The sequence below is a fragment of the Barbus barbus genome, assembly GCF_936440315.1.
Source record: "Barbus barbus genome assembly, chromosome: 23".
In the NCBI taxonomy this organism is placed as follows: Eukaryota; Metazoa; Chordata; class Actinopteri; order Cypriniformes; family Cyprinidae; genus Barbus; species Barbus barbus.
In genome coordinates, this window is record NC_136751.1 from 8,423,302 (window position 1) to 8,450,818 (window position 27,517).

The window sequence follows — 27,517 nt, forward strand, 5'->3', positions numbered from 1 at the left end:
ATAAATTAAACCCTCTCTTCTGACATGATCCAGTCTGTCACTGTGACTACCAGCATCGCTGAGGAGCAACAGGGTCACACGCACATTTTTGCAGACACATGCATCCTACAAGGCATACTGACAGACGGAGATAAAGCACACCCATTGGAACCTAAATTAATTATTTTATAACCTTTTGCTTGGCAGAGGTCATACTGGTCTGGATGACACACAGACTTGCCAATATACAACCATCAACAACACACACATGTAAATAAGCACGTCCCTCACAATAACAACATAAGGTGCCATATGTTCATGTCCTGTTGGCACATGCTGCATCTGACCTTTGTCAGATGGAACTTGAGTCTGTGGAGAATTGAAGTGTGCCAGAACAGAATTTTCAATTGTCTAAATTTGTCTGAAAAAGCACCTAAATTATGATTTTTTTTTTTTTTTTTTTTTTACAATTTATTTATTTTTGTTTGCCCAAACATCATTTGACCACATTAACTTTTATTGTACTGGGGGAAAAACAAACAAACAACAACAAAAAAGTACATATTTAACATTTTTGGGTGACATTAAATAATTGTTGAGGTAAACTACATTACAGATATTTAAGCTGTACTTTAGAGATTGCCAACACATGTCAGTTTGAATCCTTCCAAGTTTAAAACAATGAAAATTATGTCACTTATACGGACTACATTTATTGTGCTTTTTGGTGTTTTTAGTCCTTTTTGGAGCTTGATAGATGTGGCCACCATGAACTGGTGTGATATGTAAAAAGCAGCATTATAATCCATTCAATTCTCCTGTATATATTCCACAAAAGAAATAACAGCAACGAGTAATGATACAATTTACATTTTTTTGGGTAGTGAACTATTACTTCAAAAGAAAATGGGCTGAAAGATCCATTACATGGATATAACTTGTTAAATTCTGCTCACATCGAGCCTAATTCTTTATAGTTAGGACAAAATGTACAGTTTTGCTTATCCTATAATTTTTCCACATCCATATGAATATATTTAGATATATTCTCTCAGAGGTGGACAGACCTAATCTGTCTTGATAAATGGACCCAGTTAATTAAAATCAAAAGATACGCTGAAATCTCAGGATCAGACTTTTTCCACTTTAAATAGAAATGAGAGCTAAGGAAATTAATCTTCTGCAGTAGTGATAATGTTGGCCAGTGCAGCTGCCACATAATTAAGGAAGTGAATTTGTCTGTATTCTGCTTGTATAATCTGATTAAGTTTTTGCAATCTTTTTGTTGACATTAAAATCTGTGTTTTTGTTTTTGGCAGAGCATTATGATAGTTCCTCAGGATCACTTCAGCTTATTTCTATAAAACCAATGGCAGCTCCACCCACCTACTCGCACCCTGCGTCCTCCGACCGCAGCCAGGACTCTGCTGTATTCAATGGAGAGGTAAAACTTGATTTTATTAGAGACAGCTTCAGATGGAAACCACTGACCAAAGTCATTTTACTGACCTTCTGATGCATTTTACGTGCAAAAAAGGGCACTGATGGATGCAAAATTGCCACTTCAATGCTGATTGGCTGACTGTTATGCAACTTCTGCAAGTCATGGTGCCACAGGTTTTATATAGCAAAGATACAAAGTTATGTTTATATTCTACCAGGCTGCTTGGATGCTTTTGCAAGCAGAATGAATGAATGAATTAATGAATTGATTAATTTATTATTTAATTAATGAACACATACATTCTTTGCAAGTCTGTAAGACTTCATTTAGCATCATGTATAGTCTATAAAGTCAACAAAAGTGTAATCTTAGCAAATCTCGATGGATACTCTTGCTTAATTTTGTCAAATTTGGGCTTCAAAGAGACCTGGCACAGATTTATTTTAGAATATCACCTTACCTATGGGAAATCAAGTGGAGCCACATTTTTAATGCATGCATTTTTTTTATTTTTTTTTTGTGGATGAATGGCCAATCCCCCTTCTCTCTTTCTCTCTATGTGTATACAGGTGAATTTGGCTCTGAAACAGAAGTCAGACATTGAGCACTACAGGAATAAGCTTAGACTGAAGGCCAAGAAGAAGGGATACTATGACTTCCCTTCTGCTGAGGGGAAAGGTAGCACTAAAGACCTGAGTCAGCGACACAAGTACAGCCACGACAGGCTTCCACACTCGCACAGCAGAGCTCAGGAACCGGAAGACGACAGGGGCTCCACGTATGTGAAGTATCGCAGGAGGTAAGTGATTCTGGGACAGTGATTAATCAATTTACAGTGACATGATTATGTACAACGTCAATGTACAATGTTGAACATCACCACTTGTATTGATCAGCAACAGGACCCATGTATTTTTGATATAATTTTTTCTCTTTAAACTAGGGCCGGGACTTTAACGCGTTAATTTAGATAAATTAATTACACAAAAATAACGCGTTAAAGTTTTTTATCGCATTTTAATCGCACTTATTTTTGCACCGCGGAACGTTTCTCACTGGATGAGTTTCGGCGGACCGATTATACTGGAGCACCAACTAGCGTTCAGAATTCCAAGAACGCAAAGAACGAACTTGCGTTCTCGTGGAGACCGGTCTTGCCAAGCTTCCTTGGAAGAACGAACTCGGAAGGACGCGAGAACACAGAACGCACACTTATGAGAATTGAGATGTACTGCATTCCTGCTTAACTGACCGCATAATCTCAGCATAAGAAACGGCCAATGAACAATAAATATTACAAAATGTCATAACTTATTAAAACATTTCATACTATTATAGATATTACTTTCATATAATTGTATTGTTTTATTTTACAGCGTTATATGTTTTACTGTTAAGATTAATTTTAATATGCCAATAAAAATGCAGACTTTCTCCGGTTCTTATAACTTTATTAAAATGAACCAAAACAAAACGATAAATGTTTACTTTCAACTTGAAGAGCCGTTAAGTATTTGTGAGAGCGACTTTAAAGCTTACAGGCTTCCGTACACCGGCCACCGACAGCGTTTTCTGGGATTTCTAACGGCTCGATTCTCTCAAGTCTGCACTCGATGCATCCTCAGTTTCAAGAACATATCCGGGCACTTTCATGCATCCTCTGTACTTGCGTTCTTGAGAATTGGAACTGAACTTCGACGGTTAATGATGACGTAGAACGAGAACACAAGGACGCAAGATCGCTGAAGAACGCATATTGAGAAACAGCCAAAAACAAACCACAGTGAACATGGACAAAGAAGCTGATGAGACCGCTTTGGTTGGCCCTGTGGATGGGAAATTTAAAAATCCATATAAAAAAAACTTACTTCTCACTGTTCTCAGGTCAAATATTTATATGCGATTAAAATGCGATTAATTTCGATTAATTAATTACAAAGCCTCTAATTAATTAGATTAATTTTTTTAATCGAGTCCCGGCCCTACTTTAAACACATTGCTCTGTTACATATCCTTACAACATTTCAGCCAAATATTAATTATAAATGTCAACTAGATGTGTTCACTACCTGTCTAGTGATGTGTGCTTAACCTGAAATATAATACCAATTTAAAAAAAAACAAAAAACTTTTCGAATATGCTATTGTGTGTTAATATATTTATTTTGTTGGCTTGTGTGTTGTGTGTTTCGTGCTTCAGAAATGTAATGTAATTTCCAGTGACTGATACACTTGATGCACTCTGGTTTTTGCGGTGCATTTGGAGATTTTTCAGGGAGTGAATCTTTCAATACGCCGGAAGAATTTGGTGATTGAGACAGTCCTTAACATGGCCCACTTGATCCTAATCAGAGACACACTCATACTCTTTATCAGAGGCCACGTACACACTACAAGTTTCAGGAGTGACAACCGCATTTAAATGCGGGAGTGAATCCCGTAAATTATCGTTCCATGTGTGTACGGAACAGCAGTCACTCCCGCATTTGTAACCATAGCAACATTCTGTCATCTTCCAGGAGTGAATAAAAGTTTAGCCGTTTGTTATGTGCCACTTTTTGACTAAAGACGCTTTTTGTCCTTCAATTTTAACTAAACTACCGCTGATAGATAGCAGTGTGTTGTTTATGCTCGGGAGGCTGCTTTAGAGAGCGCTGTCTTGCAATGTCCTCCATGTCCTCACATTCAGAAATGCTTTCAGGCATGTTGTTTGGTCTTAGCTCATAAAGATAGTCACTTTATGAAGTTCATAAAGTTTTCGGTCACGGATATGAGATATATGATTTTTGTGTGTGTGTGTGTTATAAAACAAAGCATTTGGGTTTTAGTGTTTTTTTTGTTTGTTTTTCTATGAAGATCTGGCAACACTGTCACTTTACCGCACGGTTCATGAGCGCATCTAGCCCCGTGCTAAGACTTCTTTCACTGTTTTCTTGCATCTCACATACAGACGAATACACTGATGCATGTTCAAATACGTCATTAACAACTAGTTGTTCAGTTCAGTTCCGTACACACTGCGTAGAATTTCTCTAAATGCGGTTAACTTTTCGGAAGTTAATGCGGTTATGGAATGCGGTTGTCACTCCTGTATTTTAGTGAATTATGTGTGTACAGAACGCGATTAAGGAGTAAAAGGTGAACTGACAACCGAATTTAACTGCAGTGTGTATGGGCCAGTTCTAAGTCACATTGGTAGTCAACCTAGCCCAGTCACAACCAAAACTAGTCTAATTGCATTCCGGGGGCTGTTAAAATCACTTCAAAAACATGTCAAAACCTCCTTCCAGGGAGTTCCACTTTGGTCAAAATCACGTTCCAGTAGGGCAGAGTTTTTGCTTCAACCCGCAGCAACAGCATAAAAGTAGACCAATTCTGTGGGAACTAAATAATATACAGTAAGTTGCACTGTGTGGATGGCTTTCTCTAACACAAGAACATTTGGCAAATGATGAATATAATCAGTATGCAGTGAGCTTTGTCGACTAGCTGTTAGCAATCATGAGACTTGATGATGAAAACACTGTGTGCTCAGAAATGTCTGTTGTTCTTTTCCCAGGAGTTCAGTAGTAGACACAAAAGCCGCCGTCACAGACATGTCTGGATCAGATATCCAGTACAGCTTCTGCCCAGTTTCATTAGCTGACCGAAATGCCCTTGCTTTGGAATTTTGTCTCAGTTTAAATATTTAATTTCCTTTTTGGTTCCATTGGCACTCTGTCAAATCTTGTGTAATTTGCTGCTCATTGTATAAATAAGGAGAACATATCTTTCTGCTGCTTTCAGCTTTCCATTTGATTAAGCCGCAGTTGCCGGAGTCCTCTGGAACGGCTTAAAATCTAACCCCAATGATTTGTTCTGATGCCCTTAGAAAATAAATTGATATGATAGGGCTTCGGGAAAGCTGTTTCACTTAAAGCCTATGAGAAAAACAAAGTGTCCCACAGTGGTATCTTAATTATTTGTGTAATATTGACTGATATTTACACCACGATGGCCTAAACAGCCACAATGGTTTAAACATAATGTCTTTAACAAGTACAATAATTATCGCTTCATTAACATGTGACAGATATATTACAAAAAACTAGTCTATTGTTTAGTAATGTAGTCTTTTAACCGTGTTGTAGTTTGGTTAACTGCACGGTGCCAGAAGCTTGTGCCAAAACATTATCTATTAATTTCTTTTAAAAAGTCAACCCCTCTGAAAGTCATTCAGACACATGTTACTGAGCATTTCAAAAGGTCCTTTAAAGGTAGGGTAGGCGATTTTTGAAAGGCTAGCAATAGCAAGCTAGCTTTATAAGCAGGATCCCCACCCTCCATGTATAATCACTTTGCAAAGCCACGCCTCCTCCAAAGCACATGCACACACTCAGGCAGACCAGAGACTAACCTGCTACATGATGAGAGAAGGCGTTGGCGGAGGATTGAATGCAATGCTGTCAGATTACCTCATGTCTCATTCACAGCTGAGAAAACATTACAGTACAAAGCGCATAATATTACAATAATAGCGCCTTTGATTCTTGCTGGAATGTGCTAATGACATATCATGTCTGGTAGGCTATGGAAGCATATGTGTAGCTAAATTCAGTTTGAAATGTAACATGCAAAATGGCAATGTATTTCTGTATTTAAATTTACATTTTCCCATACATATGTGCAACTTTTAGAGCAAAATGAAAATGAAAATTAAATTATATAATTTAAATTGGCCATTTTCTACACTAGTTTTAATATTTAAATTAAAAACATATTTTAAAGCTTTATAAGTTGTGAAATTAAAATGAAAATGTATTACCCAAATTGATTAGATATGTTTAACATGGGCAAGCAAAAAACTGTTGGAAAATGCTGTTTTTCCTAAATGCATTTAGACTTAGGGTTAGGACACTTGAGATTGCATTTTCATTGTGATACCGTGTAATAATTGTAGCAAATTGCAGTGAGAATTTCAAAATGCATTCTGAGCCAAAGGTGCAGCAAAAGGGTAGCAAAATGGTGAGCTAAATGTCTTTTATTTTTCTTAAATGCATTGACACTTACATATATGATGTTTCAATTGGATTTTCATTAAATAACTCGCGATGAATATAGTTTAGGTCATTGAGGATTTGAAAATGCATTCCGAGCTGAGCACGCCCCCTACCTGTCAATCATTACATCAAGGCGGGGCTTGGCAAGAGGACGCACGATAGGTCAATATTCACCGTTAACCAAGCGCTTTTCACCTGCCTGAACATCTCTCACTGTTTACACTCTGATGCACATAAGTAAACAGACAGTGCTATTCAACACTTACCTACAGTTGGGCAAAAAAGTATTTAGTCAGCCACCAATTGTGCAAGTTCTCCCAGTTAAAAAGATGAGAGAGGCCTGTAATTTTCATCATAGGTACACTTCAACTGTGAGAGACAGAAAGGGGGGAAAGAATCCAGGACATCACATTGTAGGATTTTGAATGAATGAATTGGTAAATTCCACTGTAAAATAAGTATTTGGTCACCTACAAACAAGCAAGATTTCTGGCTCTCACAGACCTGTAACTTCTTCTTTAAGAGGCTTTCCCCCCATTCTGTCTCTCATAGTTGAAGTGTACCTATGATGACAATTACAGGCCTCTCTCATCTTTTTAAGTGGAGAACTTGCACAATTGGTGGCTGACTAAATACTATTTTGCCCAGCTGTATTTGCCACCTTACAGCATGTCTATATCAGACGTGACAGTTGTTGTGTTGCATCGCGCTGCATCCATTGTAGGCACAATCTGTATTGTTAAAAGCGCTATATAAATAAAGGTGACTTGACTTGACTTGACAGCATCACTGATTATAATGGGTTCAATGCTCGCGGCAGGTGTAGACATATTGCCTTATTTCCTCTTGCATGTCCCGTGGCACCTATAAGTGTTGCGCCTGCCTTAAGATTTCTCACTGTTTACACTCCGAATGATGCCCGTTACCATATAGAAAAGGCTGCCACTTTCACTGTGCCTGCCCCAGATGACAGTTCACAGTCAGATCTAGGCGCAGCTGTCACGGAACATGCCAGTGAGAGATGTTGTGGCAGGCACGTGAAATTAAGGTGCCGTGCTATTTTACAGATTAAAAATAAAAGAGTAATAAAATATAAGGCAAGGTAGTAAATAAGTGTAGATTAGCACTGTCTGTTTGCTTATGTGCATCAATCGGAGTGAAAACAGTAAGAGATGTTCAGGCAGATGAAAAGCATTTGGTTAATGGTGAATATTGACCTATCGTGCGTACTGTTGCCGAGCCCCGCATTGATGTAATGATTGACAGGTAAGGGCCGTGCTCGGCTCAGAATTCATTTTCAAATTCACAACGCCTTCACTATATTCGTCGCGGGTATTTAATAAAAATGCAGTTGAAACGTCATACATGTAAGTGTCAATGCATTTAAGAAAATTTAAATCACCATTTTGCTGCACCTTTGACTCAGAATGAATTTTGAAATTCTCACTGCATTTTGCTACAAGTATCACAATGAAAATGCAATCTCAAGTGTCCTACCCCTAAGTCTAAATGCATTTAGGAAAAACAGCATTTAAATAATTTTGCCACAGTCTTTGCTTGGACATGTTAAACATCTAATCAATTTGGGTAATACATTTTCATTTTAATTTCACAACTTATAAAGCTTTAAAATATGTTTTTAATTTGCATATTAAAACTAGTGTAGAAAATGGCAAATTTGAATTATATAATTGAATTTTCATTTTCAGTTTGCAATAAATGTTGCACATATATAGGGGAAATTTTAAATTTAAATACAGAAATACATTGCAATTTCACATAGTGCATTGTCATTTTGCATATTACATTTCAAATGGAATTTACTTTACTTTACTTACTTTTAGTCATTTAGCAGACGCTTTTATCCAAAGCGACTTACAAATAAGAAAAAGTAACTAAAACTAAAAGTTAACACTCTGTAAATACTCTATACACACCCTTTTAAGAAAATACAGAAATTAAATAAAATTGACAAATGCATACAACAACATTTCAATAGTAAACATATAAAGGAAAATAAATAAATAAAATAAAAATAAAAAGCAATACTTATATCCTTTGCCGGTGTCCTAGCCTGGTGGAGTCGCACGGTAGAGTCGATGGTCTTTACACTCTTTACTTTTTACTTTTAGTCATTTAGCAGACGCTTTTATTTAGCTACACATATGCTTCCATAGTAGGCAGGCACAACAGCCTATTGTAATGTTCGGACCGAAAATTTCGATTGGACGAACATTATGGTCCTACGTCTTCCACAGATGATATAAATACATATAAATAAAATTTAGACCACTTAACTTAGTGATTGCTATTGGGATGTGAAGAGACTTTCAGCCAGCATACAAAAAATAACAAAAAATGTTTTTGAATCACATACCCTGTACTTCACTTTATGTAATTTTAAAACTATTGACGAAATTTATTGAAACTTTTACATATCCAGTAACCCCATAATATTTATTTTTGGTGTGTTTTCTGTGTGAAAATGCTAACCTCTGCTTTACTGTGATCTGCTGTCTAACTGGCTTATTGCTTTGATGCAGGACTCAGAATGATGAAATCTGATGAAGTTGCCTACTCAGCAGCTCAATCCTTGTGCTTAGTAAAGTATTTCTTATCAGCTCCCAGATGATTTTTCTCAGAGCACAGTTTTTCTTACTGTGTAGATTTTAAAAATGTATCTGTTGAAATGTTTGTATTTTTTTTTGTTTCAAAAATGTATTTTCATGTTTTATGTCATTGTAAATCCATCACACCAGAGCTGCATTATCTGGCCAAGAATTGGCATGCAATTGATTTTGCAATGACAAGTCTAACTGTGACCTAAAACAGATTAAAACAGCAACTCTTGGGCAATATGCTGAGGGCCCCTGCCATATCTTGATACCAGAGCATCACGGAGACATGGAGTTGACTGTTTTAACGGTTTCTTTTATTAAACAATGTGTAGCTCTATATTCTCTAATCAATATATAGTTCTGTCATTTTTTTTTTTTTAGAACTGAGCCTATATACTGAAACCATAACACTTAACACATGCAACCCATGTTCATGGTCTTACTGTGAATGGATTATCAGTTCTTTCATTCAAAAGAAAAAAAAAAACGTCTTCATAATTTAAAATGTAATTAAAATTGTACTTTCTCTTCCTCTGAAGCAATGTTCCTTTTCGGATTACTGCATGTACAGCATGGTGCAATATACTCATTCTAGAGGGCAGCCCAAAAAATGACCTAGATTGTCAAACATAAAAATCTATTTCAGTGGACATGGCAGATTCATACATGGACACATACACAGTCCTTAGTCCCATTTACGTGTTCAGATGTTACTGACGTTACTGTTCTAAACTCTGTATCTCTCTCTCTCTCTTTGTGTGTGTATGTGTGATGGTTTCAGACCCTCTCAGGTGAGTCACCCCACAAATCGCAGCAGACAGTCTCTAAACAGTCCTGGAGGAACAGAGATGGATCTTCTAGTCATGAGAGAGAGACCCAGAAAGGGGATCCGTAACAGTGGCTATGATGTGAGTGTTCTTAATGAAAAGCTGCATAAAACATTAGCAAAAATGGAAAGGCTTCAAAAACACAGCTGGCAGAGCATGGTGACAGGAACAGCAAGGTTGTGGCTTTGGATAAAAGCATCTGCCAGATGCATAGATATATAACACAGGACAGTTACAAATGATTTTGTAAGGCATTGCTTGATTGTTATTGGGTGGGGTTGTAGTTGGCTTGCGTTACGCTTGATTAGTTGCTGCTGCTAGTCTACTCAGGATTTGCTGTTCGGCCGTTTTTTTTTTTGTTTTTTTAACAAAATAAACAAGTGCAGGTCGTTTGAAAGAATAATCATAAGTTCATCACTATGGAAATAGAACCACAGTGGTTTGGCTTGCAGATGGGAATAAAGAATGGATTCAGTGTTGACCACTTCTCATTTCTTTACTGTAAATACATAAATAAAGCTTCTAAGCAAGAATCTTACATGTGACATTATCAACACAGAGTCAGTGGCACACATGCAGTCGTGTCCTAGATCTTAAGTGAAATTCACATGCTGACTATGTACACCTCTCAGCGATTGTAAACATGCTTACGTGTTATATTTGAAATAGCTTACCTATTTTCAGCATAAAAATAATTATTTTTAGAGTAAGTGGAAAACTGTCCTCTTTACGCATGTAGAATTAAAAAAGCATATAGTTTTGTCTGTGTCCTTATTGTATGTTTTCTTCTTGTGGATTCAACTCTTTTCATCTGTGTCCCTGTACGTGATGTGAATTCTGGCTCTATGTGAGAAATAGCTTTAGTTCTATTGATTACAGTGGGAATTAGTTGCTGTTGGCTAATTTACTGCAGATCCTCATACTGATGCTGTAAGAAGGATTGTTTTATGTGGTGTATTGCACACACCAGTTCTTCACATCTCACATTTGACACACAGGAAGGAATAAATAAACAGACTGTATCTGAAACCTGTTTGAAGGTACTTTTTAAGGAAACCATCCTAAACATTTTTAGATTAGCTTTACCTTCTAATGATCCAGATTATAGAATTCCAGTATCAGATTTCCAAAGAGGCCAAAATTCCTCTAGGCCACTGATGTATACAGGTATAATGACTGGACTACTCATTGTGTTCTAAACTGCCATTAGACGGTGAAGCCACAGGAAGTATTCGAGCGGCCATCTTACTCTTCCCTATCAACAGAGGGCATCAGACTAGATCATTTTAGGTCAAGGTTTTGGCTGTCAGTCAATTCCTTTGCTTGTAAACAAGGCACAGCACATCTGGGTTCTATGTCAGAACACCAGCTCCAGCACCAGTAGCACCACACACATGCATGGTACTGTCATAAATTCATGTCAAAGACTAAAAGGGAAGAGAAGAAATTGTTGAATAAAGTCGTTATTTTTGTTTTCTTTGCACACAAAACATATTCTCGTAGCTTCATAAAGTTGGTTGAACCACTGATGCTACATGGACTGTTTTAATTATGTCCTTACTACCTTTCTGGGCCTTGAACATGGTAGTTCCGTTGCTATCTAAGCAAGATCAGAAAGCTCTTGGACATCATCAAGATCGCACAAATGACATTTTACTAAAATCACAATTTCCATAGGAGTAGAATGTTATGTATGTATGTATGTATGTAATAAATTATTAATTTAACCAACATTTAAATGTTTAAACATATTTAATATTAATACATAAGCTTTCCATTGATGTATGGTTTGTTAGGATAGGACAATACTTGGCCGAGTTACAACTATTTGTATATCTGGAATCTGAGGGTGCAAAAAAAAAAAAAGAAAATCTAAATATTAAGAAAATCGCCTTTAAAGTTGTCCAAATGAAGTCCTTAATAATGCATATTACTAATCAGAAATTAAGTTTTGATATATTTATGGTAGGCAATTTACTAAATATCTTCATGGAACTTGATCTTGACTTAATATTCTAATGATTTTTGGCATAAAAGAAAAATATTTAATTTTGACCCATACAATGTATTGCTGGCTATTGCTACAAATATACCCGTGCTACTTATGACTGTTTTTTTGGTCCAAGGTCACGTACAGTGGGGGAAATAAGTATTCAACACTTGAACAAATTTTTTTATTAAAGGCATTTCCAGTGCAGCAATTCACATACAATTTTGACTATGTGAATGTTGCATTTATATAGCGCTTTGTGTAATGTACACCCAAAGCGCTTTACAATCATGTGTGTGTGTGGGGGGGGGGGGGGGGGGTCTCTCCTCAACCACCACCAGTGTGCAGCATCCACTTGTATAAATCGCATTCGATTATGAACGCGATTTTGCATGGCTTGTCAGCGGACTACGGCTCTGTGTATTAAATGCGACAATCGCATACGATTAATTGTGCAGCCCTAATGTGATCTCTACATGCCCAGTCTATCCTCCTAGACCCATGGTGAGTGCTATTCGACCATCTTCCATCAACATGAAACCACTCATCACTATAGCCTTAGTTACGGCATCTGATGTTTCTCTTCCAGTCATTGCCTTTCTCGACTCCGGCTTGTTCGGGAACTTCATCTCCGGCACCCTCAGTCGCCAACTCAACCTCCCAACTACGACCACCAAAACAATCTACCAAATACAATCCATAACCTGAAGACCCCTCAGCCGTAAGCATGTACCCCAAAGTGTTGAACCTCTCCAACTTAGAGTCGGTCACTTACATAAAGAAACACTCCATCTTCTGGTTCTGGAGGACTCCACCGCGGATGTCATCTTAGGGTGCCCGTGGTTAGTGCAGCACAACCACATCCTTTCCTGGAAGTCTGGTGAGATCCTGAAGTGGGGCGAAAAGTGTTTCCCTGACTGTTTTCCACAAAGACCTCATCCTCCTGACCATGTTTCCAAGTTTCTCCATGTGTGCTCTACCTCCATTGAGAGCCCCATAGATAAACTGTCCGTTGACATCCCAACCTGCTACGCCCCCTTCTGCGACGTATTCTGCACAAAAAGAGCTTCTAAGCTGCCTCCACACCAGCCATGGGACTGCACCATTATGGTACGATACGATACGATAAACTTTATTTGTCCCCGAAAGGAAATTTGTCTCGGGCAAAGTGCTATAATGTTGTTCTAGACAATAATACATACAATAATAAACCAAACATTAAATAAGACTGAGCAGAAGGCCATGGAGGAGTACATCGAAGAAGCTCTCCAACAAGGCTACATCTGCCATTCGACATCCCCTGCTGCTTCAAGTTTTTTCTTTGTGGCCAAGAAGGACGGTAGTTTGCGGCCTTGTATAGATTACCGGGCATTAAACAACATAACAGTCAAATTACGTTATCCACTTCCCCTCGTCCCAGTGGCATTGGAACACCTCCGCAGAGCCCGAGTGTTAGCCAAGTTGTACCTCCGCAGTGCCTATAACCTCATCCGGGTACGTGAGGGGGGCGAGTGGAAGACCGCCTTTGTGACACCTACTGGCCACTATGAGTACTGCGTGATGCCGTATGGATTGGTCAACACCCCTTCCGTATTCCAGGACTTCATGCACAAGGTTCTCTGGGAGTTTCTCCATAAGTTCGTACTCGTCTATATTGATGACATCCTCGTTTACTCCCGGAGTATGGCCGAACATCGCCACCACGTTGCGGAGGTCCTGAAATGCCTGAGAGTACCACCTCTTCCTCAAAGCCGAGAAATGCTCATTCCACCAAACCTCAGTGCAGTTCCTTGGTCATAACATCGACCAAAATGGCAACCAAATGGACGAGGGGAAGGTAGCAGCCATTAAGAACTGGCCCATTCCTACCACCATCAAAGAGCTCCAACGCTTCCTACCACCATCAAAGAGCTCCAACGCTTCCTAGGCTTCTCAAACTTTTATTGAAGATTTATCTGTGATTACAGCTCCATTGCCAGTCCTCTCACCAACCTTCTGAAGAACAGGCCCAAATCACTGTACTGGACACCATCTGCCACTGAAGCCTTCCACAAACTCAAAGACACCTTCATCAGTGCCCCGCTCCTCATTTATCCCAATCCAAATAAACCATTCATCGTCCAAGTCGATGCCTCTACTACTGGGGTAGGAGCGATGTTATCTCAGCAGCAGGTGACTCCCACCAGACTCCATCCGTGTACCTTCTACTCACGTAAACTCAGCCCGGCGGAGAGAAATTATTATATCGGCAACTGAGAGCTCCTCGCCATAAAACTAGCTCTCGAAGAGTGGAGACACTGGTTGGAGGGTGCCCAACATCCGTTTACAGTCCTTAATGATCATAAGAACCTGGGATACCTTCGAGAGGCCAAGAGACTTAACCCACGCCAAGCCAGATGGGCCCTATTTTTTACCCGCTTTAATTTTTCCATTTCCTACCGACCAGGTTCTAAGAACACCAAAGTGGATGCCTTATCCCGTCTCCACGCTACAGAGGATAACAACGACGAACCAGAACCCATCTTACCTCAGGAAATGATTGTGAGTCCCATCCAATGGTCCTTGAGTACCTTCTACAGCCCCCTCCTATCAGCCGGTTCAAAAGGTTTGGCTTTCGACTAGGGACATCAGGATGTGCATGCCCTGCAGAAAGTCCCAGATACGTTGGCCCCTTTACCATCACGAAACAGATCAACCCAGTCACTTACCAACTCGAATTACTGCCTCACTACAGAATCCATCCCACCTTCCATGTGTCACTCCTCAAGCCTCACTATTCTTCCATTCCTGTCTCCACAGATCCCGATCTGGCTGAGGAACCCCCCCTTCCATTGATCCTGGAAGATGGCACGGCCTACAAGGTCAAGGAGATCCTGGACTCCCGACGCCGTGGTGGCATTTTAGAATACCTGGTGGATTGGGAGGGGTGTGGCCCAGTAGAACGATCCTAGGTGCCCAGAAATGACATCCTTGATCCCAGCCTACTAGATACTTCCCATGCCTCACATCCAGATCGCCCTGCGCCCCAAGGACGAGGTCGGCCACTACGACATCAGGGGCACCGGCCCTCAGGAGCGGGCCGTGGAGGGGGGGGTACTGACACAGAACAGCCTGATCCACATCCCAGCCAATCTCAGCGCACCTCGTCACCCGAGTACTAATCACCCACACCTGTCGCTCATCTGCTCACTCGTCACTCTGACTTCATAAGCACTCACAGCACCTAACTCCAGTGTCCGGTCTCGTTTACACGCATTGGACTCCTACTCTACGCAAGACGTTTTTCCCAAGTATATTCCTTCAAGTGTGATTTCCTGTAATTGCCTCCTGTGTTCTCTCCAACGTGTTCGCCTTGTCTTCGTCCTCCATCGTCTTTTTGTCCTCCTCGTCTCCAGTCAAGATAAACTGGTGTGGTCTCTCTTCATCCCATCCATCCACGATCTCCTTTTCCTGTAAGACAAGCCTACCATCACATACCTCATGAAGATATCCAAAGTTTCATTGCTCTGAATACTCACCTGATCCCCTGCTCATTCTGCGGTGTTGTTCAATAAACCATTTAACCATCCTCTCTGTGTCCTGGGTATACTTCCGTAACATTGTTTTTCTCCTTTCGCAGAAGCGCTGCAGGTGTATGTGAATCCTCACGTTCATGCAGTTTATGCTGCTTTGTGTGTATATAAAATTAATTCCTGGGAAACAAATTTAGATATTTTTAATGGGTCAAAGCCACCTATCAATTTTAATTTAATTGTAATTTTACATAAACTTGTCGGTAACGGTTAATATGGCTTAATCACCGTCGGTTAATAACCGAAATGAACATTCCTATTTCCTATAAACGTTAATCAGAAAAATAATAATACAACTGTTCCTGTTTATTGCTTGATTATCAACAGTGGCCTATCTATCTAGTCTATAACAAAGTACAACAAATATACTATAGCCTATAATTTACGCAATAGGAGAAATTATGTATGGAAACAGCTCAAGGGTAAATAATTTTAAATTTAAAACAAAAAAAATTTCTTTTGCGATACATCAAAACTTATGCAACAATTTTTTTTTTTTTTTTTAGAGATGACGTCATCACACATTGTTAAACCAACCAGGATTGAATGAGAATAGATTGTACACCATTTATTTCTGCTATTATTATGTGTTTTATGAGTATTTGTGTGTTTAAGATAGAAAGAGACACATGAGAGACTAAGAGATTTGGATGATTCGTTTTATATAATCCTAAAGATAATGAGCACTCGTTGTGTAACTTCATTTTACCTGCACATAATTCACTTGTTCCAATGAAAGCTCAGGGGTCATGTTATGAAAAAAGACTTCAAATGAAAATGGCCATTTGGGATGGACAGGAAACCTGATTCACAAAGCATCTCAGAATGGTATAGGGCTGCTGTGGGAACAGGCAGTGTGCAGGTGTAGCTTATTAGTTTATTCATTTATTTATTTTAACAGATTTCCCTGCAAATTGTTGAAAAACCATTGACATTATATAAGATTGAAAATGGAAATTATGTCTGGGTATTACTGACCCTCATGTTGTTTTAAACCATTGTCCTAAACATCCGAGAAATAAAAAAAGGAGTTAATCTCCTTTTTTTAATCTCCAGCAAACTGAAAATGAACTTCATCTTAACTGAGAAAACCAATATACAATTATGTGTATAATATATATTTAAGTATATAATGTTAGCATTTATCTTACAGAATTTCTTTCTTTCTTTCTTTCTTTCTTTCTTTCTTTCTTTCTTTCTTTCTTTCTTTCTTTCTTTCTTTGCCATTGCCACTGTTGTTTTTGTTATCATCAATATATTTATTTGTCTTCTTGTATCTTTCTACATTGCTGTAAAAAAAATTTAGGACAATTTTTATTATTCAGGACAATTTTTATTATTTTCTTGACTTGTGTTTGCTGTGTATTTTGATACTTCTAGCTTGCCAGACTTGACTAATCATTTCAGGATCTTGGCAGGATTGTGACAGTATCACAGATCAGCTCAAAATAGGCACTGGAATTTCCTGTATGTCTTGTTTGTTTTCCTACTAGAGCTGATATTGTCTTAGTTTCATCATGTTTCAGCTGATTAGATCTTTTGATATGCCAAAAGGAAAAATTAAAACAGTTAAAATTGTCACCATTCATTTCCCCTTTATATGCTTCTAAACCTTTATGCCATTTTTGTCAGTGCAACGCAAAAGGGGATATAAAGAAAATGTCAATGCTGATCTTCTGCATATGGTGACCAGGGGCTGCCAAAGAACCAAAACAGTATAAACCATAATAAAAGTAGTTCATATGATTCATATGCTAAGTGTTCTGAAGCCATAGTTTGCTTTTTTTTCCATCAGGTCTCAACTTTTAGCCATGTTTTTGCAATAAGTTTGTATCAAAAACAGCAAAAAATAGCTTTTGGAGCTTCATTGCCCTAATACTTTATATAAATGCATTGCATTGTAAACAACAGCATGGACATTTTCCAACAGATGAAAGAAATTCAAATGGATTTTTGATGACTTAAGTAACAGAGGAAAGAATTACCATTATGGTGTAAAGAATTGCTTTATTTTTCATTTGAACATCACACTTTAGTCTTAGATTTTATAATATCTGTGCATCTGTTTCTTTGTTCTGTGTCTGTTGCAGACTGAGCCAGAGATTTTTGAAGAGACTGATGTTGACAGACTGGCGGGCCACCATTATTTTGGCTGTGGTCGACAAATCAAAGGTCAATCTGAGACATCAACACTGAGTTCCCAGCCTTCCATAAATGAGGTTCGTCAGCAGATGCATTTGCTGCTAGAAGAAGCCTTTAGTCTAGCTTCAGCTGGCCACACCACTTCCAGCAGACACCATCCCTCCCACCATCAGCATCCACCACTGGGTCCCTATGGCTTGGGTCCAGTCATCCCGTACTCAGAGGTGGTGACCAGTGCACCGGGCACCACCAGTCAAGGGCAGGGAGGCCTACAATGGGTGCCAGCCTATAGACCAGACCCTTACCAGTGCAGCCTGGCCAAACAGGTACAGTTATAGATCTGATCTGTACAGATATGTCAGAAATGATCTTTCTTGCTAAAAGCTTCTATATGCTAATATGCAAATTCATCAAAAAGGCATTCAGGTTCACTCAGCTTCCTGAAATGGCTCTTGGGTCTCCTCCACCCCCTCTCCCACCAAGAACAGGCCCTCCTCCTGAGTCATCACTGCAACGGTCAGAACTTATCCACATTCTTTGCCTTTTTATTTTTCTGGAAGTGACCAGTGCATGAGTTTATTCAGCAATTATTAAATTAATATTTTCCCATAATTTACTATTGTTTCAAACCTGACTGACTTTCTGTCTTCTGTGCCATACAAGAGCATGTTCACAATCCAAACAAGACAAATAAATGTGGATAAAGCTGTCAAAAAAAAGTACAGAAAAAGTACAATTAAAGTAATACATAATATGACCTGTGTTCTATATTCTACAGTCTTCTGATAGCTTGTCATCATTAAGTCATTATTTAAAAAAAACAAACAAAAAAAAAACATGTCTGCTTAATATTCAAGTTCTGTATTCATGTCAAGTATGGTGTCATTTGTTGTAGCTGATCTGTTCCAAGTTAACATTTTTGAAGATTTGGAAAATATGGCTAATAACACACTCAATACTTTAAAGTCTCAGGTATGAAATATCCAGAAAATGTGCAGTTGCTGATATTTACATTGCCAAAATGTAAGATGAAATTCTGAGCTTGTAATGTAACAGAATGAGATCTTTATAACAGTATAGCAGACTACTTACGTACAATGCACGTAAATGTATTCTGTCACTCTATATCTCCCAATAATATGTATTAGTAAGATGATACTTAAATGCTTAGTTTTTGACCAAAGCTCTGTAGGTTTTATTCATATTTGTTACATAATTGTTTTTAGAAAAACAATGTAAAAATGTATGGATAATTAAGTAATACTGAGTTATTCTTACAAATCAGTAAAAATGTGTCACTGTAAACTATCAATCAGATGACAGAGGGCATGCAGTAGATTGTGCACAATAGTTTTGAACATTTAAAAAAATTTGAGCCTTTAGTAGCCATTCGGTTTTATTTAGGGATGCACAATATGAAAAAAATTAACCCATACCGATAACCGATAATTAAGTCCTTCTCATGGCCCATACCGATACGATAAGTTAATATTTTTATATTATAATTGTCATATAATCTGCAGTTTGTGCACCCAGGAGAATCTAAGATTCACTGATTAAACTGATATTTTAGTAGCTCTGGCCTAACTATAGCAAACATCAGTCCTGACTCTTCAAATGTTTTTTTTTTTTTTTTTGTGTAAGTACTTTGTAACAGAAATGGTTTAACAGAATTATGACATAACTATGGTTTATCTGCAATTAACAACTCATTACCAACAAATTTATGCATTACAGTAACGTATTAATTTTTGCTGTAACGCAGTAGTGTAAGGCATTACTAATACATTTTCAGTAATATTTTACTCGGTACATGTTCAGTAACGCTTGTATTACAACACACTTTTAGCCCCCAATTATTATTATTATTATTTTTTTAAATTTAATTTAAAGTCGGGCTCCTACTTTTTTATGTCCCTAGGACCGGGCTTCGGGCCAATATTAAAGTCATAGTTCAGACGCGGGCCAGGCTTCGGGCCTGTTTTAGGCTTCTCCTTATCTTTATATTTTAGACATCCATCAATTATTGATGAAAAAAATTGCCGCGCTAGTGGAAACAACATGAGTCCGTGCCGCGACTGTCAAGAGCGACTCGACGGTGTGTAGTGTCCCGCAGCAGCAGCGAGCCGTCAGCACAGATGAAGAGTTCTGCTTCAAATACACGCAATAAAGAAAAAACCCCAGCAAAAGTAATTACTATGAATGTGTCCACGGGAAATAGTAAGGATTCGCCATCTCCTCATTAGACTCGCCTTTAGAAAGAAGTGAATCTTCACGGATAACGATTGTATTAAATAGTTTTTGTTTTTATTTATTTCGTTAAGTAGCAATTTAAAGCTTTCTATAGGTATATTTATCATGTCTGTGAGGCATGTATTTCGGTTCATTTTTGTGAAGATGTTCAAGATAAAAGGACGTTTTGTTGATATTGTGAGTGCACACAAATAAAAGTAGACCCTTTACAGTTCAGAATGATGTATTACTCTTACCTTTATGAGCAAAAATTACGGCGTAAGTTGTTTCCTTTGAAAAAAAATTGCAATTGATTGCGCTGGTGCCTGTGCTTTAACTTCCACTCTCCGCACAAACTACTGATGCCGCACACATTTATCTAGGTTTAACGTTTAAACATTGTTATATGCTTGAATTGTTTTTGTATATCTATAGATTTTATTTTAGGCAAGTCGTGATGATTTGAGAAGGCTAAATTGATCAAACATGGCTATGATCAGCCTGCCGGTCTGCTGCTTGGTCGTTACTTTAAGAAAGAAAAAACTTATGAACAAAAAATGCTCCAAACGGTTTTTCTAAATGATCTTAATAAAAAGCCAGAACAAAATATAAACACTTTGCCATTAGGGCAGAGCTCTAGTACATTTTGTCATTTTAGAATGTTAAGTTCTACTTATCTACGTATATATTTTGGTGAAAGTAACTCAAAAGTAATACAGGAGTCATGTAACGCATTACAATTCTGAGACAGTAGTATTGTAAGGTAAGGAATTACTTTTAAATAACAGTAATAATAAAAATCATTTAGTTCAGTTAGAGAACAGACACTACAATGAAAACTGAACGCGGCTGCTCAATGCAGCACACCAAACGAACGACAGTCGCGCATCACAGATCAGATTTCATTTATCACCTGAGGAGAGTGAGTCGAGCTGACTGACAAGAAGAGTGAGGTGAAAAAGATAAGACGATGGCAGAAGAGTTTCAAAACTAAATGTAAAAGCGCCTGTTTTAAAAATATTTGTGGATTTTGAAAAGCCTGTTGACCTGCCATTTATCTAAGGTGATATTGGAAGGTCTATTTATTTAATTATTTTTTAACATTCATTTCTCATTTAGCCTATTTGGTTCCACAGTATTTACTGATTTTTATTTTATTCAAACTGTGATATTTTTCCCATTATTTAACATCAAGGTGTATGCAGTCCGTGCCTCAAAACTTTCCATCTCACTAATAAACGTTCTACATTTTTAATAATTATTTGTTCCTCAGTCTTTACTGATTTTCAGTTTTGTATAGGCCTACCATGCATATTTAAAATTTGTAAGTTATCTGTTATTTTATATTAGGCATATAGCATGGTGTATTTTTATTAGTTTTGTTAATAAAAGTTAGCTATATGTTCTATGTTGTATTTTGTTGTTGCTTGAGTTGAATTCAATCCGAACTGCCGTTAATTTAAAAGTGAAAATAAAATACGCACGGTGCTTTTACAAGCTATTTAAGCAAAGGAAAGTGAGAAAACTCAAGCGAACTAAAAACAAACAACTGCTTGACGCCGAATTGCCACTAATTTAAAAGTGAAAATAAAACGCGCACAGAGCTTACAAGCTATTTAAAACCGAAGGAAAGCGAGGAAAAGAGAGAAGATTCAAACGACGTCCACCCCCCCCCCCCCCTTCCAACGAGGTGATACCGGTAAGGTGTTGACACACGTCGATTAACCAGTGGGAAAATTTCCTCACTGTCACAACCCTACCTGATGCCTTTTTTCCTCCTTTCGGAATACTTGCTGAACATGCGTTGGAAATAGCAATGGCATTGTCCTCCTCTGCCACCGAGAAAAACTTCCAGACCGCCGAAGACATGTTCGCAAATGATGACGTAATGAGCACAACACATGCTGAGAGTCACTGCAGTTTAAAGCTGCAATCACTTGCACTCGGAAAGAAGATGAATCTCAGATAAATCAGACTGATTGATTGATTTACCAGCAAGCATACTTTATCGGATCTAGTTATAGGATTTAATTTATTTATCGGAGCAATAAAAATGACGTAATTTTCTCTCATATCGGTCGAAAATGTATCTGTCCGATAAATATCGTGCATCCCTAGTTTTATTGTAAGGAAAAGAACAGACAGGACATTACGCTCAGCATTTCTACAGGAAGTCAAATGGGTTTGGAACAACATGAGACTAAATAATGAATTATTTTGGGTGAAATATTCCTTTAACATGAGGCCAGGAATAATTAGGTAAATTTGTCATATTCAGGTTTATTTCAGTACTAAATTCAAAAATCCAGTAATTGTGGTGAAATCTGCCATGTCATGTTAATTCTTTATATATAAAGACAGCAGATAGACTAGTAAATCAATACTGTCACCTGGTGGTGAAACCATGTCAATACATGTAGGAATTTTTTTTTTCAGGTCATCCTCTGATCTTGGTCCAAAGGGTCATTGCTCTGAGTCCTCAGTGCCGAGTCAGCATGGCAGCGCCCCCTACAAGCCAAAAGGTAGAGCGCCACTCCCACCTGTCACTACTGAGCCCATTCCCAACCACTCAGGTTAGTGTGAATGATTGTATGGGCTTATGTATGTCTATGTACGCTAGTTTGTGTCTGTCTGTGTTTTTTCTTTACAAATTATAGTGCATTAGTTATGCATTATTATTGTTTTAAGTTAGGTAAGTGTAACACCCTTGCATAACTCATCCTGGACCATTGTTGGCACATGTAGGATACTTTAAATTGTGAACCGCTTCGAGGAGAGTTTGGCTGCTTAGTTTTTAAATGATCTGACAATAAAACAAGTAAAAATATCTTTCATATTTTCACTGAAAAAAAAGGACGTCCGAGTTTTTTATCTTAGTATTATTTCTGATAGTAGCATGAATAGCATGGGTTGTGCGATATTGACCAACATGTTATTTCTTAATATTTTCTGTGATTTTTTTTTTTTGATGATGATGATGATAATTAGACAATATTTTGCTAAATGTGTTTTTGTTTGTGTACATTGGCCTGTTTAGGCCTGTCATAGACAGCAGACTCCCAAAGCTTTTGATAACCTTCATTCTGGTGCAGTGATCAGTTCACAGCCATGACAGAAATTAAGTTTTTGTTTAAGGTTGATGTCTGCCATCGTCTGCATTTTTTCTCACCTTATTAGATGTTTGCATCATCCTTATATTTTTAAGCGATACATTCAGTTAGAATAGTAAGACACTATAGGCTGTTACCAATAAAATTAAAACAGTATCGACAAAATATAATTTTTATTTTGCAAAATCCATGCTAATTCATTCAGGTATGAAACCATTGTGTTGCGGCTTTTTTTTAGAACTATTTTCATTGGGAACAGATGAAAAAACAGATAATCCTAACAATAGTGTATCTAATATGTAACTCACAAGATGAACGTTTTGTTTTTTGAACTTGTGTATAAAATCAGTATCACATATGCAGTCTGATAGTTGAGATAAAAGCATGCTTGCTCGTGTGATATTACTTAATGTAATTTTGAAATATAACAGAAAAACTTGCCTCAGTGTATTGAATTTGGGGGGGTATTCAAACTGCATTCTACTAGGCTACATAAAACAGGAAAAATATGCATTCTCAAGTTGTGCTTTTGTTTTTTGCAAATTTGACAATTACAGTATTATCATAGACAATGCATAAATTGCCCACCCCTACAAAACTCTCATCCTTTTTTGTCCCACAGGAAATCCCATGACAGCAGTGTACGCCATCCCAGCCACTCGTCCAGGATACACGGGATATTTCATCTCCACGCCACCCTCCTCCTACCACAGCCCATCCTGGATGTCTTACCCCCCTGAACCCGAGGATGTGCCTCCTCAGTGGGCCGAATCTGTAAGAATGCAGTTATCACACAGTCCTTTATCATGTGTCCAATTCTGCTTCACAAACTGGGTTGCATCCGAAGACCCCAATGTTACAGTGCATGCACCATTAATACAATTTAATGTGGCATAAACCTCATGGACTGCAACCAAGGGAAGCAGAACTGGCCTGTCACATATGCCTCTATACATTGATCTGAACTTAGGGGGCATTCTGTCAGATCATGTGACCTGCCCTTGGGCACAAGACTCGTCTTTTTGGATTGTCCTTCTTATCCCTGTTTGTGTGTGCCTGCATTCACACAGTGTCTTTTTGCAGAACCAGTCTCATTTAGAAACCATTTGCTGAACTGAATTTATCGCTGACGTTGAGTGGAAACAACAAATTCCCAGGGTAGATGAGCACATTTCTTCAAATGAACACTTTTCTTTTTCTTTCTTTCTTTGTCACAAGCAGGGTTGTGTGCCATTCAGAATAGAATTGCGAATACCTTTAAAATTTCAGGTTTTGAAACTAGGAAAACAAACCAGCTGAAAAATGGAAGTAGAATTAAAAAATAATGAAGTATTTTTGAAGTATGAAGTAATAATGAAGTATGTTCGTATTCTGATCTTGCATTCATACTACGATTTACAAAACATTCCCAAGAATAAAATTCTTCATAACTGCTTTTTTTTCATTTTTAGATTGTACAAAACTTTTTTTTTTACTTTTATAACCTAGCACGTAAATTCACATTTTCCACATACACCAAGCTAACACATCTCACTTCATTTAATTTAATAATTTTTTACTTAAACATGGGGATGATAGACAATCAGATAAGAATTAAATGTCAAATTTTATTAATTGATTGATTACTTTTAGAATAGTCTTTATATTCTTTACCAGACTAGTCTTTATATAAAGTGTTACAATCAATAAATATCTCAGAAATATTAAAAAAAGGTCAATTACGTTTAATTTATATTTCCAAGAATTGCACTTAGAACATTCTTACATATTTCTTAGAACTTATGTTAAGATTTTTTTTTATTGTTTCTCTAAGATTTTCAATCAAAATGTAATAATATCTAATGAATTTCCTTTTTTTTGTTTAATGTCTATATTTATTTTTTTATAAATGAATCTGAAAACAATTTGATGGGTATTTATTAACATTCGATAGTTTTGCATTTAGTTCAAAGAAATACGTTTTTTTTTAGGGAAAATGCATTCCACATATCAGGGAATAAACAGGGCATACATATTTAACAGTAATGATTCAATTAATTATGTTTTGTTGCAATAAGTTGGACTAATGTGTTGGTCTAATGAGTGTTGTGTGACTGTTGAATATCATTGAATGGCAATTTAGTACATAAATCATCTTGTGGGGTGGCCAATTAAATTCCAATTTACACTCAAAAAGGAGTCTTTTTCTAAATTTCTGAATTATGCTCAACCCTGGTGACAAGGTGACCCTTGTTCAAAGTGTTTATGATTTCATAATTCATAATTTAATGAAAATGATCAAATCACACAATTCAAACTTGTTTGAATGGAGTGTCACTAATTTTACTTTGAAGCATATCCTTGAGCTTTTCGTTTTCCTTATCGTGAGTGTCGTCCGTGTGCATTTGTCTATTGGTTCCCTTTTTAACTGTAGAATTTGGTCAACTGCAGCACAGATCAAGACTCTAAAAATAAAAATACACCCTAGCTGACTGGTTTTAGCATAGGCCTTGTTGAATGCTACCCGTTTTCTCTTTCAGATGCCCCTACCAGGCTACGCAGAGGCCTTTCCTCACCCTCATTATCCTCAGGGCAGCCCTCTCCTGTGGCACCACCGCCAGGCCGCTCAGGGTGGTCCGGACAATCCACCCTCCTCCTCCACTGCAGTGTCCCAGCAGAGTCTAACAGAGCCCAGAGATCTGATCAGCCCCGACACCCTCCTCAGTAGCCTTTCCACTTCAGCCCTAGTCAAAGCCATCCGCGATGAGGTGGCCAAACTGGCCAAGAAGCAAGCAGACATGTTTGAGTTCCAGGTGTAGAACTTTCCGGTGAATTGGACCAGCTGCAATGAGACTGATCATTCTGATACATTTACAACTTCTGATTTCACAGGATTAAATCATATTTCACTGGTTATTTTTTTTTCCCTTTCAGTGAAACACCTGTCTGCTTTTAATACAGTTTTTGTGTGGTTCTTTTTGCCATTGTACTATAACATTAATATGTAATTAGCCTTTTCTCGTTTTAACTGTATTGTATTTTATGAAACCTGGCATGGTAATTAAAAGGATAGTCCACCTAAAATGTAAAATTCTGTTATTACACACCCTCATGTTGTTCAAAACCCGTAATGAAGCATGAATGAAGATATTTTTAATATTCTCTTTTGTACGTCCATTGAATCAACCAAAATTGTCAAGCTTCAAAAAGTTCATAAATACATGGTAAAAGAAACCCATATAATTTGAGTGGTATAATCCAAGTTTTCTGAAGAGAAGCCATATAATAATAATAGTTCAATTTACACTTTTGTTAAAATATGAACATTTATCAATGCACATTCATATAGCACACATGCACAAGCACATTTAAGCTTCTCAATCAAGCAAGCTTCGAGTCAAGCACTCGAGTCAAGCATGTACTGCATGTTTGACAAAAATGATGAGAGAATATTATCTTCATTTGTGTTCCAAACACAAGCAGATGTCTTTGGTTTGGAATGATGTGAAGGTATACAAAAGACAGATTTTTTATTTTTTGGACTATCTCTTTAAAATAGAAACAAACTGAACAGTTTGAAACAACTAACATTCATTCCCAAAGCTCAAGAAGGCAAGAAGGAACATGTTGTCACAACTGGATGCAATTTATAATAAAACAATATCTGTACCAATAAATTCACACATGAATTTGTGCCTGCAATAGCTCTAAGATGTCAAAAATTTTAACTACTTATTTGTTAACTGAAGGTGATGCTACATGTTGGACACTTCCCATGTAGACATCCTTATGTGGGTATTAGTCAGGGTGAACTAGAACAGTTTAACACTACATCTTATTGAGCACTTTATGAATCTGTGCTGGCTACAGGACCTACCCAGAAACCTTAGTGGCACAACAGCCCTCACAGTCTTGTTCTCATTCATGTAAAATGAAAAATGTCTTCTACCCTGACTAAAGCCCAAGGCAGCAGCAATCTTTTTAACTTTAAAGTGCTTAATTAATTTACATAATCAACAGAAGGAATGTGTTATGCTTTATTAGCTTGAGATATAACAATATACCCTGCAAAATAGTTTTGTTAAAGGTGCTAATATAGGTGTACTGCTTCATCATTGGTGAAGTGAAATATAAAAGAGCTTTATGATGATAACATGAATGAGTCACATGCTTTTATTTTTTTTTATTTGAAGTAGACGCATCTGTTTTGTATCCATACGCCGACACTATTTACTTCAAAGCTACTTGTGATTAATTCAAATATGTCAAATATGCATAGATCAAAATTCGACATAAATGATTTGACTAAGTCTGACATGCACTTTACTCAAGATTTTTTTCTGCATACGTGTTTGAAAAATTACCCAGAAGTTACTGATAATAACTAACATCTCAAAGATGATCCAGTATTTTCATTGCCAACTTGGCCCATGTCATCTTCCCAAATAAAACTATTAACTTTAGCAATTAACTATTCATTAGCTTGAGCATGCTGTGTGTACCATGAAGTGGCTAATAAAAACAGGAGTGTTGATGGTTTTTGTGATTTTATTGTATGTAAATTGAGTTTTATAGAATGTATGTA

At 37.5% G+C, this 27,517-nt stretch overlaps 1 protein-coding gene across 1 annotated transcript in view; it reads left to right on the forward strand.

The window, feature by feature from the left end:
- Positions 1 to 25,751, forward strand: part of kiaa1549lb (KIAA1549-like b) — a gene marked incomplete at both ends in the record, with an annotated part of 88,942 nt that extends 63,191 nt beyond the window's left edge. Inside the window, 8 exons of the mRNA XM_079373816.1 lie at positions 1,299 to 1,423; positions 1,993 to 2,222; positions 9,862 to 9,988; positions 17,560 to 17,937; positions 18,030 to 18,127; positions 22,280 to 22,416; positions 23,576 to 23,727; positions 25,473 to 25,751. Of these exons, the coding sequence (XP_079229942.1) occupies positions 1,299 to 1,423; positions 1,993 to 2,222; positions 9,862 to 9,988; positions 17,560 to 17,937; positions 18,030 to 18,127; positions 22,280 to 22,416; positions 23,576 to 23,727; positions 25,473 to 25,751 (1,526 nt within the window). The remainder of the gene's footprint in view (positions 1 to 1,298; positions 1,424 to 1,992; positions 2,223 to 9,861; positions 9,989 to 17,559; positions 17,938 to 18,029; positions 18,128 to 22,279; positions 22,417 to 23,575; positions 23,728 to 25,472) is intronic.
- Positions 25,752 to 27,517: the final 1,766 nt, after the last annotated feature.